Genomic DNA, 20,411 nt, shown 5'->3' with positions numbered 1-20,411 from the left:
GTAACAGTGACATTGACCTTGCTAACTCCTAACAAAACAATTTTCTACTGCACTGATATAATGGTGAAAACTGAGCTGTTATGCCTGTTTCCTGTTCGTAGGAAAAGTCAGTTGCTGTAACAGGCAACTAGACTGCTCTTACAGTTAAAAATCAAAAAATCAAGTATAATATGGAAGCTGCTGAGAAAAACATAGACAGCTGCACAGGCTGATGTCACGTCTTAGAATTTCATGCAGATGTATTATTACTTTATTTATATTTGTCTAATTCTTGCTCAGCTGGAGAGGTTTAATCTTAATATTCAACATAGCTTGTTTTGAAATTCTGCTTCTTTTTATTCCAGAGCCTTATTTGGTCATACTAAGGGAACCTAGTTTATAGCTTGTAACTTCTTTTATCTAGACAGAGTAACAATTATCCAAGTGCCAAGTAAACACTTCTGGTGTATGTATGTGAGGGACATATATGCTGCTGTGCATGCTTTACAAGTACTATAAATTCGTTTTCAAGCTCTGTCACAAACAAATTCGTCCCCTTTGGTAATTACTCAACCATTGAGCAGGTTCTACTTGGCAGATTATCTACCATCAGATTCTACATTTTATAATGCTTCCTTCTCTGTGTAAGTGGTGGAGACTGCTGTGTGTAATCTTAAGCCTGTTTGGTAACACCTTATTCTTGCTTAGTGAGTAATATCACTTAAATGTAAAGCAGGGCTTTTTATAAGAGCACAGAGACTCAGATTTTCTAAGGTGGTCTCAGTACACTACTGTGTAATTGAAATCTTCAACTTCACATGTCAATGAGATTGATCTGACTGTAAGCATTCAGTTCCCTAAGAAACATGCTTTATTACATGTTTTCTCTGTTGCTGAGACCTCCTTTCCTGGCTGCTCTGGAATTATGTATCCCTAGGTATGTTCTTGGCTCCTAAGACATTTTCTGTTTTATTGAGGACCCCAAGCCCGTAGTGGAGACGCGTTGTCCAAAAATGTTGTTGCACTTTGAGAGGTCCAAATGCAAACTTTAGCCTAATGAGTTTAATTTCCCCAGGCTCCCTTTACTGGCTCTTTCAAAGGAAATTCTCTGCTGAGAAGCTTTGGGATAGCTAGGCTAAATTCAGCCTTTATAGAAATACCACCCTTATTTAGTTACTACCTTAATTGACTTATACATCTGGTCTCTTGGACTCCAAACAAAACGTTAAATCATTTGATTCTGCTATAGCCCAGAGAAAACACATTTTCCTCTGTCATCAAAAAGCTGCTGTAGATTTTTCAGAGCTGCTTAAGTCCTGAAACTATAACTTCAAGTTTTATTCTCTTGCTCATCTTCATTGTCATGAGCTGTTATCTTTGTGAGAAGAACTAGGTACTGAAAAGCATTCTCACATAGCAGGAGAGAACATGCTGCTATATATGTGCACTAGATTATGTAGAACTTTTATTGGAATCTGTGCTAAAACAGTTTTATCAATAAAGGAACGTTTAAGCTAATCCAGAATTACGCTTGTTTTCTACCTCTACTGCAATGCCCTCAAAAGACCACATATGCCCAGCTATTTCTGGATTGACCCTATTTCCCTAGCTGCTCATAACATATGGCAACACTGTCAGTAGCCATCATAAAGTATATCTAGAGCCAAAAACATGCACAAGAGCATACCCATATATAGACTTTGAACTATATACTGACATATCAATGTATAATTTTTTTTTTAGCTACACGATGTTCTCATGAGCTTAGAACTACAAGACAAGAATCTGTAAAACTACTAATTTTCTGTGTGGCTCTTGCAAATTCTCATACACACTTTTTCTATCATTGACTTCATCCATAAAGTCAAGACAGCAAACACAGTACTACTGATAGCACCTGGTAGTGATGTGAAGAAAATGTATCAATTAATTTCTTTAGATACTACAATTGCTGCAAGGTTGCTAGATTATATTTCTTGGGCTGGGGCTACTTCAGAAACAAAATGATTTTAATAAAATACTATCCCAAAAGGTTGAATCCCAGGATGAATTAACTCTTCAAATCGCCTTTTGATGCAGCACTGTTAGGTGACCATTGATGATTCCTGTAGTTAAATTAAATAGCGACAATGAGTCAGAAAGGGAAAATTGGTTCATTCTGATGATACACATTTTCACAAAGCAGAAGGTGCTGCAGCTGCAGAGGTAAAGGGGGAGACCTTCTCAACGAATCTCTCAGAAAGGAAATCAATAGCATTTCTTGTTCTTCAGCTACAGCATGAATCCCCAAAACGTAAGATATGGTATAGACCGAAGCATCTACAGCAGCAGAATGGTGGATAGTACTTACAACATATGATAATAGATGGAACATACATCAAAAGTCAGAGATGTAACCTTACCAGACTCACAGTTTATGATTTTAATATTTAAGATAAAAAAAAGGTGTGAACTTTATAATCTGGGTGGGATAAAATGCCTGTCAAAGATTTGTTTTGGCACCTGCCTCATCATTTTCATATTTCTCTAACAGTTCATATGAAAAGGGTTTCTGAAATACAGCAGACACTCCTGGGAGACAATCTAACAAAACAGGCTAAAGTCTGCATCCACCAGCACAATAGCATCATTGCTTCTCAGTCTACAGTTTCCACATTATCTGGGAGGTGCTTATGTACACAGACTATCAGATGTCCAATTAAAGCTTAAAGGTGCTGCATATAAAATGCAAACTAAAATGTTTACAGTCATTAAAAAGAAGACATTAATGTCGTAGTGTTATATGAAACTAAGCAGGCTTTGCTAAAAAAAAGCAAACATTACTATTCAGGGCCATGTGATTTTTAAATCAAATATTGGATATAAAACCATTAGTAGCTGACACGTAAAACTGTAACATTCCCAATGGCCTTTAAGGAAAAAGAAAAACTAAGTCAGTGAGACTTTGTTTTCAAGAAAACATGCGGTTAGTTTTTTTTTTTATGTTGCTGAACACAGACAAAAAAGAAAAAAGTATCTTTATTGGTACCTGAACATTAATAAATCACATCAACAGATGTTAAAGCAACCAGAAATTGATTGTGAGAAAAATATTATCTTTGGATATTGTTGTAAAGGGACAACTGGTGTTAAGAAAGGAATAGAGTATACCTGTAAAATGATATTGAAAGCACTAGAAACAACAAAAAAATTGGAATATATATATTTATTAGTTTCTGTGGGGTTTTTTTTCATGAAGATGTACACACAGACTGTATATTAGACAGAGGAAGCTAAAAAGACATTATTTTAAGCAATGTCTAAAACACCAAGCATAAAACTAACGTCTTGTTACAATGTCCTGTAACCTACTCTTTTTTATTCCTAATGTTACATGTTGGCTTCTCTTTACACAAAACAGTAGTCTTTCTCCATTAACAATACACAGGCCCCATCTGTTTCTCATTAAATACCTTACTTTTTCTGTAGTGCTTTGTGTTTCTGTCGCAGAAATCTCTCTGAGAAAAATGGGTTTCATAACTAAGGATTTAGGTAAATTGTCGAAGTCTCCTCAGCTCTAATTCAGCACATAGAAGAAGGGTCAGCAACTGGGGGACATTTCTTCCTCACTGACTCCTCTGCTTAGAGTATCCACGTGTCTCCTCATCCTGCACTAGTGAAAGGTACCCCAAGTAGCCCTGAAACATGAAGGGGTTTTCTCTGTGTGCTGTGTGACAGCCAAGAATTGTTTTGGGACGGGAAGGATGAAGGGATGAAAGAGAATAAGACCTCCAAAAGGTAGCTCCTTTCAGCAAAGCCTGCTGCAGAGAAAATGCAAATAAAAATGCAGAGAACAAAAGCAAGTCCATTTTCCGGACTGCAATATATCAGAGGAAACATTCCACAGGGGTAATTTCCCAGCCTGATAATTCAGTCCATTGGGTAGGCTGAAACATATAAAAACCTTGATGAAAGGCAGTGTAATTGAGAGAAACAAACTGATTGATTCTGAACATATGTAAAAGAATAGTAAATAAATGTATTTTTCTGTAGCAGCTACATTTTTCAGGTCAAGTCATCACAGACAGATTTTTCACACAATGATTTACTACACAGTACATCCACCTTCTAATTATTGTAGATTTTTGTAATTCATACAATTTTCACATTAATTACTCAAATACAGACTTGTAGTATGTTATGAGTGGTCAGTGCCTTCCTCCACTCAAGTATGGGGTTCACAAATGAAAAAGGCTTTTGTTCTATTTTGCCCAAATTCCTACCGAGCCCTGCAGCATGGAGTTTCTCAGAGACACTAAGATCTTAAACATAGCATGAAATCAGGATGTTGGGTAGGAGACAGAGACCCTATGAACATCTTTTCTGCAGGAAAAGTTGGTGCCAAGGACAGAGGTTTGTGCTACAAATAGAAAGGGAGAGGAAGAAATTAAAACTAAGTGCCTTTAAAGATACTAAAAACATCCAATGTGAGACACACATCTGTAGGCTTCATTATTTCTGCTGTATGTGAATTTCCTAATTTTTTGTTTCGTTTTGTTTTTGGTTTATACTATACTCAATCTTGAGTAAAAACACACTGATATTCCAAGTGCTCTGCAGGGCACCATTCACGTTTCATGGCATTTTGCCTTAGTGGTTTTGTATCCCAGGAAAAACATATGATGTTGTATCACAATACCAAGTGAAACTAATTATGGCAAATAAATGTTCTCATGCATTCTTTCATTGTCTAAGAAGTAATCCTGATTTTTATAAAACATCTCTGATTCTGCATGTGCATTGTTAAATCTACATTCATTCATATTTGTATAAAGTTTCTTTAGGTAGTATGTGACTAGTCCCTGAACTAACATACTATATTTTTTGGTGTCTAATTGGATTGCAAACTTTTAAAGAGAATGAGAACACTTGAAATACCTGTCATTTATTACTTGCAAGAATGCAAATATGGGTAATTATACAAAGAACAGACATTCCCTAATCATTTGTGAGCAAACCCAGTTTAAATGGGTGTTTGCAAAAAGCAAGCAAATCACATCATGGATGGGGCCACAGAGCAAACAGCCATTTAGAAAATAAAGTCAAGCTCACAAGCAGTTCTTCAAGATTAGTACCAACGGTGGTCTTGAGTTTGCTCTCGTGTAGTTTTGGAATAGTGAAAGATAGAAGTGCAGCATTATCAACCACTTCCAATTTTGGAAGAGTCGTCTCTGATTTGGTGTTTTTATAGCCCAATACAAAAATCCAGAGAATGTCCAGGAAGTGTAAAGTACATATTACCCTGGAGCTGCTCTATATAGAGAAAGCTTCACGTTTATTATTTTGTTTCACTATTTTTCCTACATGCATCCTTTCACAATACAGAAATACCTCCTGGGTGACAGTGAGTTCCATTTCTAAAAAACACATACGTGTTATCTTGACTTGATTGTGGTATCTTCATTCATTAATTCCTCACATAGAAATAACTATTTCTATAAGCATTCACTGCCATAATGATTTTTTTTTGCATCTGTAACAAGAGGGTCAGTTTATGATATCAGTGGTCTAGCATCATACCCTTACAAAGCAATAATTTCACTGGAGGGCAGACCTGAAGTGGGACAGTGATGAATCAGGCAACCATTCATTTGTAAGGATGTGCAAATAACAAACCAAACAAATGGCACATCAGAAAAATACTTATGACCTATGTTATAATAAACAAAAATAAAAAGAAGTAACAACTAAATTTATACTTGTTTTCTGGAAAACTATGTTGTATAGAAAAAACATAAAGCCTTCTTTACAAGCAAAGACAAAGGACTTTGACTTAAGAAAGTCTTGAGGGTGCCAATGGATTCCTATGTCTAGCTGTCTGTTGAAGCTTTGAGACAGGTATGCACAAGCATCATCACCTACAGGATCTGTGTAAACAAAATAGCCCCCTACAGAACCACATATGTACAACTCATGATACAGAAATCAAGACTTTAATAAAAAAAAATCAAAATTAAATGGAGAGCTTTTTATTTTGGCTAAAACATCTTTCTCAGCCAATACAAGTGGCCCTGAAACGCTGCTGTGTTTTAACTTGAACTTATGCAGTGGCAGCCAGATTTTCTTATCTTTCAACCTGCAACCCAAAATCTTCAGCTTGCTGAAATTCAACAGGTACTTCCAAGAGCCACATAAAGTAACTGTGATGGTGGAAAGATCAGTCAGCTCCCCAGTTCTCCAAGAGGTATGAAATAAAATCCCAAGGATAGACTAGAATATTGATCACAGCAGTGCCAGGTTGCTCATTTCAATGGGAAAGCCGGTTGCCTGGGGCTCACTGCCACGTAGGCTGGCAACACTCGTATAAGGTACTGGAAAAGATGCAATAGATTGGAAAACCTTCAAAAAGCTTAAAAATCACAACTGGGGCACCAGAAAAGTACGTGATAAAGAAGAAGGCGTGAGGATAAGGCAGAAGTGAAATGAACACATGAGATGAAGGGATAAAGACACTCCCAAGTACATGCCCAGGCAACAAAGCATTGCTGTAGTCCCCGTTGCTATTCCCTGGAGGGGTAGGGAGGAATTGAGAGTCCTTGTCTCCTTTCGCCTTTGCTGGCTGTGAGAAAGTAAGCTGACAGCGGGATTTCAGATTCACAAGAGGAGGAGAAAGATCTTCAAAAGGAAAGCATCCCTTGAACAGAAAAAGGAAATACATAAAATGCTGTGATTCAGAGACATTTTCCCCCTATTAGTAATAAATGCATCTGTGTCTCACGTAGCTGGCCATGTCTTGCAGTTTCATTAGCAGGGGACACAAGGCAGTGTCCCAGTTACAGCTCCAAGCTGCGGAGATAAGCGATGACTATTTGGATCTTCCTTGTGTTAGGAAAGAGCATCAAAATGGAGGAGCTGAGTGCAAGTGCAAGGCTGTAAGATCACCATAAGAGGAACCAGTGGGTTCTTTACTGTTCTTTTCTAAATCATGAGATTTTTTAATCATGGTTCTTGGCAGCAAAGCAGACTTGGAGCACCATAAACTGCTTATCTAGGTACTAGATGGTGCTCATGTTCCTGTTTGGATACCTGTGCCTGATGATTCCATATATCACCAAGCAAAGAGGCAGAGGGAGATGAATTATCAGAGAGCCTGACTATCTGAGAGAAGGAGAAAAAAGAAGGGAATGCAGTCACTGAGGATTTTAGTAGTTTTCATGTAAAGAATGGTGTTAACTCTTCAATCGTCCTCAGATGGTAGCTAAAATAAGGAGTTACAAATGAGAAAAAAATAAAGCTATTCTTGTAGGTGTTAGGAAATACATATAATGTTTTAAGGCTTGACTACGGAGTGATTAAAAAGAAATTATCATCAAATATATTTAAAGGAGAATATACACAGGCAGGCTTTAACAGATGGTACAAGAAGGCCCACAAAGAGAAACAGGCATTTATCTCTCAACATAACTAAGTTACAAAAAGAACAATTTTTGTTGTTGTTGTTAGTCAGAAATAATAAATGAAAAATAAAGTTTCTAAAAATTTATAATTAATTAATTTTACACAAAAATAGAACAAATAGGAGCACACAAATTATGCTCTTTTTTTTCCCTTCGTAGAAGTACTTCAAAATCAGTTAAGTTAAACAGCTCTCTGGAAATTGTGGATTGTCTTACTGAAATGTAATCTCACAGCAGCTTCATTGACTACCTATCATATGGTACACTGTACATTGAAATTCAGTTCAATGCCATTCAAATTTATTAAAGGTCAAAAGTTCTGGGGCACCAAATGTTCCAAATTTTAATTACTCCAAAATCCTTATGCTTTTATGAATCAATATAATCTCACTTCAGTTTCTACTGTAAGTCTTACTGAGGCAATTTTAAAATAAAACAGTTCATTTTATCCTCATAACTTAGGCAAATTAAAATTCTAAATAATTTTATTTCTCTGCATAAGAGGTCATTTCCTAGATCCTACAGACAGATTGGTGGAAGTGGGACACTGAAGTTAATACTACAGACTAAGTAGTTTGCTTGAGAAATTGCACATTAGTTAAATGGTAACAGCAGAAGTAGTTCGGTTTATGCCCTTCTAGATTCACTTCTTTTCTCCTTCTTATCTTTCTTTTCCTTTTTCTTTACTTTTCTTCAGCCTTCAGCTATTTAACTGTCACTTTTCTGTTTGCTTCCAATTCTCTCTTCTTTTTCTCCCTTTTAAAATCTCTCTCCCTCTTTTCTTAATCCCTTTTCACCATTCTTCTAAGTTTCTTATCAGTCACATCTACTCAGGGAGAAAAAAAGCCTCCAGCATCTGAAGGCAGCTATCTTTTCTGTTCGTAGTTCTTTTTAGATACCGAGTTACTTGACGTTAAAATGTCTGCGATAAAATGCTATCCTCTAAGACAGTATTGTGTGAAACAAGATTTCTTATAAGAAATACAACTACCTGAAAACAGAGAAAAAAAGTACTTTGAAAGTGGCCTCAAGGTTAGGAAAGGCCGTATTAAATCTTTCTGGTTACAATTTGACACCAAAGATCACTAAATGCTTTTGGTTTGGGATTCTGTTTAAAGCTTCCAGTGAAGCATGTAGTGCAAGATGATAATATTAACAGGCGAACTTGCACATTTAAATTATTTGATACATGTCAGGGTTAAATACTGTAACAAAAGAGCAAATTTGAACATCAAAGACTACTCTGTAGCAGTTCAAGAAGAACAATTTTTTAATTCTTTTCTGTAAGATAAGGAACTTGCTGGTTTCTTTAAAAGAACGCTTATTTTTAGCAATCTAAAGCACGTATACTCAACCTTACGCTTTTTTACAGCAAACCAGGAGAGTTCATCTGAGCAGAGAAATTAATGTCTTGTCCGTGGCATGCTCCCAGCAGCAATTTGTCTGGGGAGCCCGGTGGTCACTCCCACCCGGAGAGACGGGCACACGGCCAGTGACGTGCCTGGGCCGTGTCGCGTTAGGGCTAATGACTCCCCGGTAAGATGGTGACTGCAGAGCAATCCATCTTCCCTAAACCTTATAGCCCACCTTGTTCTAAAAACCCTCCTGGAAAAAAACGCGCCCGGGATCATTGCAGCACACACCACCACTGGATTACACCAATCGCTGGGGCGGTGGCAAGCTGCCCTTTGCCGTCCTCTGTCCTGAGACCCCCTCGCCTCCAGACCGCGCGACGGCTGGGGCTGGACGCGCGCCCCGGGGCTGTGCACCCACCACAGAGCCAGTGCTTCCCACCTACAGGTGCCAGCACCGTGGTGCCAGCAGAGGATGCTCCTCTCTGCCTGGGGTGGCAGGAGGCAGGGGGGCACACCGGGCAGGGAGGGGCCGCCCCGGGGGGTCTCAGGTAGGGCAGGCGTTCCACCTCCTCCCAGTCACCATCAGTGCACACATACTGGGCTCCCAGTGCTGACCTGTGGACTTGGGTCTGGGTCAAAGTCAGAGATGATTTTTTCATCGAAACAGCAGATAGACTTAACATGTTCTTAACACTGTAAGCAAAGATTTTTTTTTTAAAGGGTTTCAGCCATAAGATATTCTTTTTTTTACCCATAGAATCATAGAATGCTTTGGGTTGGAAGGGACCTTGAGAGATCATCAAGCCCAACCCCCCTGCAGTGAGCAGGGACTGAACCTGTGAACTTGGCGTTATTAGCACCACGCTCTAACCAACTGAGCTAATATTCCTCCTAACTTCTTTCTGTACTGGCTTTGATCCCTTTCTTTTCAAGCATGTTTATATTTGAGGCAGCAACATTACTGTTAAATCCATATTTTTTTCATGGATCTACACAGATAAAGCCACATACCAGATTTCTTTTCCTTCTTACAAAAACTATTTGAAGGAAATATTTATTTGATAGTCAGATATAAACCGTGGAATAACTTGCAATATTTAACGCCGATGCACACTTCAACTTGTCTAAATTGTGATCAGTTTGAGGAAACCTGGACAGAAACAGCTAGATATTGCATTAACAGAATTAGGACAGTGCTTCTTTATCAATGGTAAAAATTATAAGCATGAAATACCATAATAAATTCACAACAAATCAACTAAGCAACAAAGAGCAACACAGCATTTACATATGAAAATATGTAAACAATTTCAGCATATTTACTCTACCTAGAAAACTCTAGATTAGGACTCACTGAGAAATGACTAATAGGTTGCTAATAGGCTTTTAGCCTCATAACAGCAGAATGTTAAAGCTTTTAACAGGCTAGAACAGCTCTGTATGTACCTACATTAAATGTTCGACCACTCAGCATTAGCCAGGTCAAACTGAAATACCAAATGGGCTTCAGGTACCAGTACGAACCCTGAAAAAAGCAAAGCATTTTAAAATCAAAAAGTAAATTATGATTACTAGTATAATTTTAAGGAAATTGCTTATTCACTGGAAGCTTATGTGAATACTGAAAGTAATTAGAGAAAATTATTTCTATTACTTTTTACCACACAGGTAATTACAGGAATTTTAAAACTTTCTGTCCCAATAGATCTCTCTGGTTTGAAAGTTTTAAATATTGTCTACTGCTAAATAAATATGAAAAATGAAATACATTCACTGTCCAGGGGAAAAAAAGTGCTTCTTTTGGTTGGCTTTTTTCTATAGGGAGATGGCAGTAGAAAAGTATCACTATTATTTACTGAATTTTTTTGCTATTTTATATATGTATATACATATTTACTTTAAACAAAATAAAATTCTTATCAACATTAGAAATACATTATTTTTATACAGTAATTTACATACGGATAGGTTAGATTAACAAATACATTGACATTTTTCTTACATTCCCTAATTCAATATAACCTATGGAAAGCTTGATAGTTTTGAAATCCAGCAGAATATCACATATATGCTAACTTTTGGGCGGGTTGCTAGTTCTAGTTGCTAGATTTATTGCTAAGAAGACCTTGATAACCTTATTACTTTTCTTCTCCTGAACTGTATATTCTATGTTTAGGTTGTGTATAATTTAGGTAGAAAACTCAGAAGCTGTACTTTTGAACAAGACACAAAGAATATAATAATTATAAATTAAGACCATAATAAGGACAAAAATGCTTTATAAGAGATTATCATTACTATGCAAAATAGTTATAATATTTATCACCTTAATATTAGCTCTATCCTCTATTCAGAGATCTTTATTGTCAAATAAGTACTTTTTACCTCTTTGTCTATCAGTTTGAGTTGTGAGATGTTTTGAACATTAAACTCAATATTCACAACTGCACAACACATTCTGCTCTAGAGTGACAGTCTGAATCCTGTAACTGTGTGGTTTGCCTTCTTGATCATCCTTTTGCCTACGTAAAGTTCCTCCAAAGGAACGAGGCGCACACACATGCATACTGTCAGCCCACAGAAGGCATGCATGCTGTTTATATTTTAAGCTTCAGGAGTAAAAGTTTGAAATAAAAGTCAGTCCTTTCTCAAGAGTCAGTCCTACTGTGAGACCTTCTCTTTCAGATGTTTCCTTAGCACACAAATTCTGTTAAAAATATTAAAATTCCACTAAAATCCGTTCTTCACAAAACCCAACTAAACTACAGGAAATTTTTACAATCACCCAGGTTCAGCAAGAGTATATTTTGTCCCAGAGTGCTCAAGAAAGCAAGCTATGGAGCTTTTAGAAAGTGTATGTATGTATAGATTATATATGAGTATGTATGTATGCATGTGTGTGTGTGTGTGTGTGTATATATATATATATATAACTTCCAACATACAAAGAATCAGCAAGAACAGGTGTCACTGTTCTTTACTAGTGATGTATTAGTGACATTCCTACTAATGACTATGGTTAAACGAAGACCATGGCATTTGACATTCCTAGTGACAACTACAGTAAATAAGACAATGATGCTGATGTGAATCTCTTTGCCTATAATTCAAAATGAATTGAACAATAGAGAGAATAGTTTTAACATCTTGTAACATCTTAAAGCTTCATAACTATTTCTACCAAAAATACAAAACCACATTTTTGCTCCAGCAATTCACTCTGTGATAACTTTAAATTCTGATCTTTACATATGATGTCCAAAACTTGCCCCAAAATTTACAATTTTATTCTCTATGAGAAAATATATTTTATTCACAAAGGAAACCATTTTGATTAAAATTTCCTAACAAAGAAAATTACATATACTACAGCAATAAATATACAAAGTTATAAATGTCAGAAAATACGCATGTACAGTCTCCAATGTAAACATTATATGCAGTATACAGCAATTAATAACCACCATGGTATTACTCTATAATATAGTTTGTCTGAGGGATAGTAAGACAGTCTTAACACATTGCCACTTCAGTATCAAAATAACAATGAGATTTCTTTGTATTATTTCCCATGATCACAAGCACACAAGTTGTAAAATACAGGCATTCAAACAGTAATTGTTGGCTTTCTTAAAAATGAAGTGAACAGCAAAAAATAATAGCATGTGCCAGAAGACACCACAGAATAAGCAATTAAGCAATGATATTTTTTATATATTTAAATGGTTTATATGTTTAATATTACCTCCAAGATATGTGTTGTTCCCCCCCCACACACACCCCCCAGTGCTGTTATAATGAAAAGTACAGATGCATATGGGAATGAATCCCCTTTTTTTCCTGCCATACTATTTTTTATTGCAGTTGTATTTGTCAGAAATGGTAATTTCCTCCCACTCTCGCCAAATCGCATTTCACTCATTTCAGCTGTAGTGGAGCAGAAACTAGGCAAGTTTTTTTCTACCTAAAAAAAACCTAGGCAAAAATTCCCAGCTCCAAGACTTCTCTATGGGAAAGTAAAGAACAAAGCTTTGTCCGAGCAGGTGTAAGCTCAGATAAAGCAAACACCACTCATAGAGTTTTACTGTGGTCCTTGCCGGAGCACTTTGGTCCTGCCCTTGAGACACGTGGCTAGAACTTGGATCACGATGACTTTTCTGGGCAACTCATAGTGCCTCTTAATATTCCATGATCTTGTTTGGAGAAGCATCACAGAGACTCTAAAGAAATGCAAAGTTATCCTATCTTTTAAAAAACCACTTGGAGCAAAAGTATTTTGAAATCTCTCTGTACGGTAAATATAAAAGATCTTTGAAGCATTGCTATACTGCTACACCTGAACGCTTTAGTGAAAATTCCTGTTAAGAGATGCAGAAACCAGACACATCCCCTTTCATTTAAGGTCAATTTTTTTGGCTTGGGTTATGTAATTTAAGTGTAACCCAACTAAATGAACATATATATATAAAAAACATAATATGTATATATTACATACTATATAAATGTGTAATATATATATTACATAATCACACACCTTCTGAGAGTATTTTTTATTTGTATTTTAACTATGATGTGCAAAAATAACCCAGCAAGAGAACACTTTTGAGTACTCTGTCAATTGACAGGCAAATGTATAACATTAGTAGCAATTGACAAAGAATCAACCAACTATGATTACACAACATTTTGGCTTTCTCCTTTCTCAGAAAGAAGGAGCTACTTCCTGTAGCATCCAGCCCTGCATGATAGCTGTATTCTATTAGGGGAGAAATTCCTGCATCATGGATAGCGAAGCCAAACGGTATACAATTCAGATGGCATTCCTGTAAAATCTCTCTTGCCCAGCAGTTGTTCCTAGTATGAATATTGCTAATATTTAAATAAAAGGAACATTAAGGTCTGCTCCAAACACCTTCTCTTAATTTCAAGGAGACTTGATTCAGATTCCTAACTTTTAACATATTCCACAACTGATCTCTCTAAGCAGTTAAATATCACAATATCAATATGATATAAAAACTAGTTTACATCCTTGTTTTTCCTTTAACCAAATATTAGCAGTTTGCTAATGTGCTGGATTGAGAGTGCCCTGTCCTGAGAGAAGCAAGCAAGCAGTTTGAATCCATAAGGTCTAATAGCTAACTGCAGATGACATTAGATGTCCTATTATAATTGCAAAACAATTTCCAAAGATGTGGTGTTCTTGAACTCCTATATCTGTGTATAATATACTCATCATGGCTTAAAGCCATCCCAAACTGATTAACTTCAGTAATGCTTTTGTGAGACATTCATACCTATAACTTCATCTATTTCAGTTCTTTATAGAAAAAAATCAGACTAAATACTCAGAACCACAAACTTCTAAACACCTGAAAATCAATGAATCAAAAATGAAAAGACAGTATTTTTACTCTGGGAACTGGCTTTTTTCATAAAAGGTAGTACTTGAAAAGATGTACAGGTACAGACCTTTTTACTGAGCAAGAAGAATGCCTTGGAAAAATTTCAATCAATGTAGTTCAGGTCTTACTAGATTTGTGCCTCAGTTTCCACATCCATTAAAGGGCTCTTTAAGTCATAATTAGTTAATATGCTTAAATATTTATAAGCTGTAGGATGTTATTTTTATGCATCACTCACACACACATTAACAGCCTGCTAGTTTGGGCAGTGTATTTTTCAGATGTAAATTGCTTGTGAATGGATGAGGCAGTTCTCAGTTCCATTCAGTCCAGAGCCTCTTATCTTAATACTGCTGATTTGCGGGACCGAGTGAAGTGGCAGGATTATCGGTATGTGTGCTCCTACTTTAGGAGAAACAAGTATTACTCAAGCTGCAGATCAGCTTCCAGACAACATGACTGTCAAGATAATAACCCATCCCAAGGATACCAACAGCCACCCCTACATGTTCTGGTTATTTTAGGGACTTCTATCATATGTATTTTCCAATCAACAACATCACATTTAGCTGAATTAAACTGAAAACCTCAACCCAATTTTCAGTACTCCTTCTCCTTTTTGTAATCTAGGTATTTGTCAAAAAAAAAAACAAACAAACAAAAAAAAACCCCACAGTGAGAATTTACAGGCATAATGATAACAGTATGTTGCCCATCATGGGCATGTTTATTTATATAGCTGGACACGAATAAAGAATAATCTCGGCAAGAACCGAGATGCCCTTTAAATGAAAATAGTCATCTGGCTCTTTCAGTCAAGCAACTGTGTGTGCAGTAGGAAGTCTCACTCCCAAGTATTATCATGACTCATCTTCTTTCTTGTTCTAATAGTAATGTTCTTTTCTCTTTTTAAGTGCAGTGTTGATAAACCCTGCACAAGCTGCAATGCTGCGTTAAATCCCCCTTTCTACATCTGTAGATTTTAAACTGCCGTTACCCGTTTGTATGCATAAAGTTACCCAGTGTAATCACCGTGGTTACAAGGTGCCTTCACGCAAACAGTACACCTGTAAAATTTGCTACCTTTATCAATGCTAACATTTGAAATAGCGCGCAAAATGGTTAAGACTATAAATAGAAAAGGTACGGCTGATCGCAGCCTGGAAGTCACACAACTCCCTGGAAACAGAGGAGTTAATCAGCCCAGGCAGTTCAGAAAGCTTGCAGTGAAACACAGGGCTGTGCTGCAGATGTGGGGAGCGTACAGAAGGTGTGGCCCGTGCTTTCTGCATGCATACTTAAATACCTAAAATTATATGGCCTTAACGTTATTATTAAAGAACAACCTCCCGGAGAGGGAGAATTACACAACGAAACGAGGCCTAACACATTGCTTCAAACAGAGAGCCGAGAGCGCCGAGAAGAAGAGAAGGAAAAGCCGGGGTTACTCACGATTCTTTTCACCTCTCCACCTTGACCCCGCTTTTATTCTAGGCGTGATGTCCGCAGCAGCAGTTATGTCTACTAGCCCAAGCAGCAGCAGCAGTGACAGCACAGCCATGCCAGGTAACAAAAAAAAAAAAAATCACCTCTACCTGGAGTACCGATAAAGATGAATTAGAAGACTTTCCTTAGGAGCGAATAATTGGAGCTAACAGCACTTACTCAGCAGAGGCAGAGGGAGATGTAAAATATTATTCCTACTAGAGACGTTTATTAAAAATTGTATTTCCATTGCATCGCTTATTTCCTTTATCCAGGGAATGTAAAAGCAGAACAGTCGTAAAGGCTTCCCCTAAGCAGGAGCCTCTGGCACTCAGATGCCGGAAGAGATGCGCTGGCAGCTTTCTGTGGTCCCTCAGAAGCCACCAGCTCCTCACCTGCCTCTGCCACCTCTCAGCCCTTCCCAATGTTTATCAACATTCCCCACAGCACCCTAGCAGGGGACACAGCCGGTCTGAAACCGGAGGAGATTTTTTTCTCCTTCACTTGCATATTTCACTGCAGTTTCACAGAGCTGATGACACGGAACGTTTTAATGTTGCCTCTCAAAACTCATTACATTTATCAATGGGTGCAAAACCACAGTTTGTAAAGCTTCCTCCCCTACCCACAAACAGGGGCAAGGAAAAATAAGGCGTCTAGGATGAGAAAGAAAGGCTTAGAAAAGAAACTTTTTTTTTTCCCTTTTAAGCTGCTTAACACCTCTGTCTCTTATTCAGCATAAATATCTCTATTTCTAGGAAAAATAACGCAGACAGTACTACCTCCCGCCCGCGTTTCTGTCAGCCGACCCTGCATGAATGGAGCAGTTCACTGACAGTAAGAGAATCTCTGCGAATTTCTGTGTATAATCTATGCTACCGACCAAGCCTTCACCCTGCAGCCCAACAGCCGCTGGGCAGCCGGTACCCCGGGCAAGCAGCCTCCAGTGCTTGCAGCATGAACAGCAGTGGTGGTGGAAGCTGCTTAACCCCCTATCTATCAGTGCCAGGGAGCTAGCTCACAAACTTCCCCGTGGTGATCGAAAGAGTCTCAAGGAAAAACTGTAACAAAAATTATCTGCTAACCCTTTCACCACAGTTATGAAATCATTCCACACGACCTGTGGAGGCCCAGGAAAGCTTAATCCTGGGAGCTGAAAATCACTATAATAAGACCAGAATGCTTTTCACGCATAGTGACAGAGGGCTTTAGTCTGGGTAGAAGTCTACATTTATATTCAATAAACGAAATTGCAAAATATCTAGCTCTTTAGCATCATAAGCATCAGCCTCAGGAATACTTACAATTGTAACTTACTTATACAACGGTAAAACTATTTTCTTGACAGAAGAGCAATGAATTAGCATTCTACAAGCTGGTCTTCTGCATCACACATTGCATATTGGTTGTTATGTAGATGCTATGGCTATAACTGAGCTGCAGAATTAAGGAGGTTTTTGAATAAAATACTGGAATAAATTTCTAGATACAATTTCAATTGCAGAGAAAGAAGAGACAGTGCAAGCTATTTTAGTCTTATTGGTGCATCTATTAATTTACAGTGTTCACAGCCACTGCTCTTTATGAAATTTGAGCTCCAAATGATTAGTGCTATTGAAACACTCCACAGTGACCCGTTAAAAGTATGACCATCTCAAGCCATTCACCTCTAGACGTTCTCATGTCAGTGATGGTAACTTTCCAAAACAGGCCAGGAACAATTCTTTCACCTACAGGTGCCAGACTTCAGATGACCACAGAGATACTGTATCAGAAAGTTTTCCATGACTATTAAAGTAATTATCCATGAGTTCTTTAAAAGGAACGCTCTGTTTCTTCATTTGGACTAGTTGCACAAATCAGGAAAGGAGACCTGCTCTTATCTCAATTTGGGCTAACTATGTTCAATACAAAAAGCAAAGTATTTACAGCACAGGACGTAAAGAACTGGTGATCTGGCAAATCTTATGCATGTTACACAGTACAAGCAGTCTTCAGTTTCAGTCTGACCCCCGCAGCCCCCGCACGGCTGTTTCCCGCATGCAGATGACCAGGAAGGGGTTGCTTCCGCGTAAGGACCCAGCACTGTGTCTGGGCAGGGAGATACTCACCACCTCCTCGTCTCAGTGGAAGTTCCCAATGAAGAGGTTTGGTTTCTTTGCCGTCATTTTATTCTACAGGATTCACATATATGGGCTAAAGAACAATAGAGCATCAGTCCCATACATGCCATCAGGCCTTTGCACCCTAGCAAAAATAACTCTTATGGTAACATACAGTGTTAAAAGAAATGGTTAGGAATTTCAGATTGCCTTTTTTTAAAGCACATTCTAACTGCACATCCTTCACCATCTGAACCCATGCCAGGGAAACGTGTCAATACTCGCTCTCTAAAGATGACTCATCATGTTGCTGGTTATGTGGGACACCTGAATGTACCAAATTGTTCACTGCACCAAAATATTGCACAGGAAAAAAACCTCAGTTAATACAAGGTGGTCCTTTAGGAGAACATTAGCAGTAATGTGGAATGGTGTCATTTACTATGAATGCAGAAAAGTTGTCTTTTCAAATGACAGCTGCAGTTTTGAGCACGAAACCAAAAGGCTTTGTGATCTTGCAGTTGGCAGTGCACTGTCTGAAGGACAGAAGATAAGGACTTTCAAGGAAAAAAAAAAAAAAAAAAAAAAAAGGAAAGCTTGGAATTCCAGAATGAGCTACACAAAACAAATCCCAGCCAAAAACTTGAGCTGCCTTCTAGAAGAAACCCCTGCCTTGTAGCTAATGCTTGTTATGCTTCATTTGGTGCCAGATGCAAACCTCATTGAGCTTTGTGCTGTGCAAAAGTAAAATGGTGCACTGGACTGGTGTCTCAGTAGATGTCTGCTGAGCTCTCAAGCCACGCAGTTTTGTGTGGTATGCAATCTAACACAGAGTGTTTGGAAAGTTTCAGAACTGTAGGCCAGACAGCTTTTTATCTTACAAGACTAATGGAAGGGTACCTTTACGTACACAAAACCTGCATGGACATTTTTGCACAGGTTGCATCCATTTATCCTGTCATAGGAGAAGAGCTGTCGCCTTCAGAAAAGCTGCCCTGTATTGTGATGGATGTGAAGGAACGCCTGAAGCAGCACCTCATAAGTGACCATTTTTCTCTTCATTCACACCAAAAATGCAGTCAGACAGGGAAAACTTACCACCAAAAAAGCTTTTCAATCACCTTGTCTAACGGAGTGCCTCATGCGCGATGTTGCTGGTTAGCAGGATAGTGGACAATTATGGCCATAGAAGCAATGCCGGTCTACTGCCTTCCCCACTGGAGTAATAGCAAGTAAAATCAAACTGATTAAGCATTCAGAGGTGTGAAGCCCAATAAAAGGTGGCCTGTTCCTGTGTGATTCACTGTTTTACAGCTCATTTAACTAGTTTCACTTTCTGCTGTATGATCTCTGCTCATGTGAGTACCTTAGCAATTTGAAAGCTTACTCAAAAGCAATGCAATTAATTCCCAAATTAGCCACTTGGACAACTTTTTCAGAGATGCAGTGGACCACTTGAAGATGTTACACCAAGACTGGGTGCCTTTCTGACTTATGTTGTGGCTCAGTCAGAAGTTAAGGACTTTAAGATAAAATTATAAAATCAATTTATGGTCTGGGATACACTAGGTCTATCTAGCCTTAATTTATGTCATTCTCTAAAATGGTCAGATATACTTAATTTCTTTTCTCCTCAGCTTTCATTATGCCCTGGTCTTTTAATTTTTGTTTTAGTGTGTCATAGGTAAAAGTCACTAACAATTTACTGCACAGTTCTTTCCTTGGATCAGATATCTTCCACAGAGATTTTTCATCCATAAAGAGCAGAACTTTTTCCACAGTTCTCTCTCCTTTCATTAGAGACTTCACCTTTCCCTTCTTCTAAAGGGTAGCGGAGCTCTCTGCAGCATCTTTGCGTGGCCTTCCAGGAAGAGTTTGAAACACCTGTCCTCTCGTGCACAGGGATACTTCATCCACCAAGACACGATGAAAGCTGCAGCCTCTCTCACTAGAAGCCTGCAAGGCCATGAGGTCAGCCCTCTTGTGCACAGACGTCCTTCCACACTCTCCTCAGACCCAAAGCCGCTTCCTTACACAGAGACCTCTCTGTCGCCTCTTCTGAAGAACCCACGACTGATTGTATTGGAAATTCATGATCTGGGAAGCTTTTTTTTTTTTCCCTCCACAGAGGTCACATGCTGCTTTTGTGCTGAGAGAGGACAGACTGACAAGGAAGAGCCCGGCCACCGTAGCATGGGCTCATGAGCCATGCTGTCCTGAAAGTCACACTAGGACTGGGTCAACTCATAGGTAAGGGCAGCTATTGCTCTCTCCCTGTCTTATCATGGAGGATAATGAGATGCCCTTTAGGGTCCTTTATTTTAAGGCATCTTCATCAAGTTTGCAAAACATAGCAGGTCTCTCTTTCTGCAGTACAAACTGTATTTAAACTGTTGCCACACACAGTTCTTTCATTGCCTTTGCTGCATTTCTGCAACAGACTCCCATTTCAGAAGAAAGACTAAATCTGGTGACTATCAGAGAGCTTTTGTGAGGCAGCCATACAGAGACTTTAAGGCATGACAGGACAACAGTTACAGAACTCATTAAAGGTAAAAGTTACGTGAGTTTTATTTTGCAGCCCCGATGACTTTAACAGCTCTGGGGAGATCAACTCAGATTCAGCAATGTTTGCCATGAAAACAGTGC

The 20,411-nt window shown here is 38.2% G+C and overlaps 1 protein-coding gene across 1 annotated transcript in view; it reads right to left on the bottom strand.

Moving 5' to 3' along the window:
* ROBO1 (roundabout guidance receptor 1) overlaps positions 1-15,736 on the bottom strand; it is a 544,983-nt gene extending 529,247 nt beyond the window's left edge. Inside the window, exon 1 of the mRNA XM_075712575.1 lies at positions 15,628-15,736. Coding sequence (XP_075568690.1) covers positions 15,628-15,736 — 109 coding nt within the window. The remainder of the gene's footprint in view (positions 1-15,627) is intronic.
* Between the last annotated feature and the right edge of the window lie 4,675 nt (positions 15,737-20,411).

This window comes from Pelecanus crispus, chromosome 1 (assembly GCF_030463565.1).
Source record: "Pelecanus crispus isolate bPelCri1 chromosome 1, bPelCri1.pri, whole genome shotgun sequence".
Lineage (NCBI taxonomy): Eukaryota > Metazoa > Chordata > Aves > Pelecaniformes > Pelecanidae > Pelecanus > Pelecanus crispus.
This window is presented reverse-complemented; position numbering and strand designations above follow the sequence as displayed.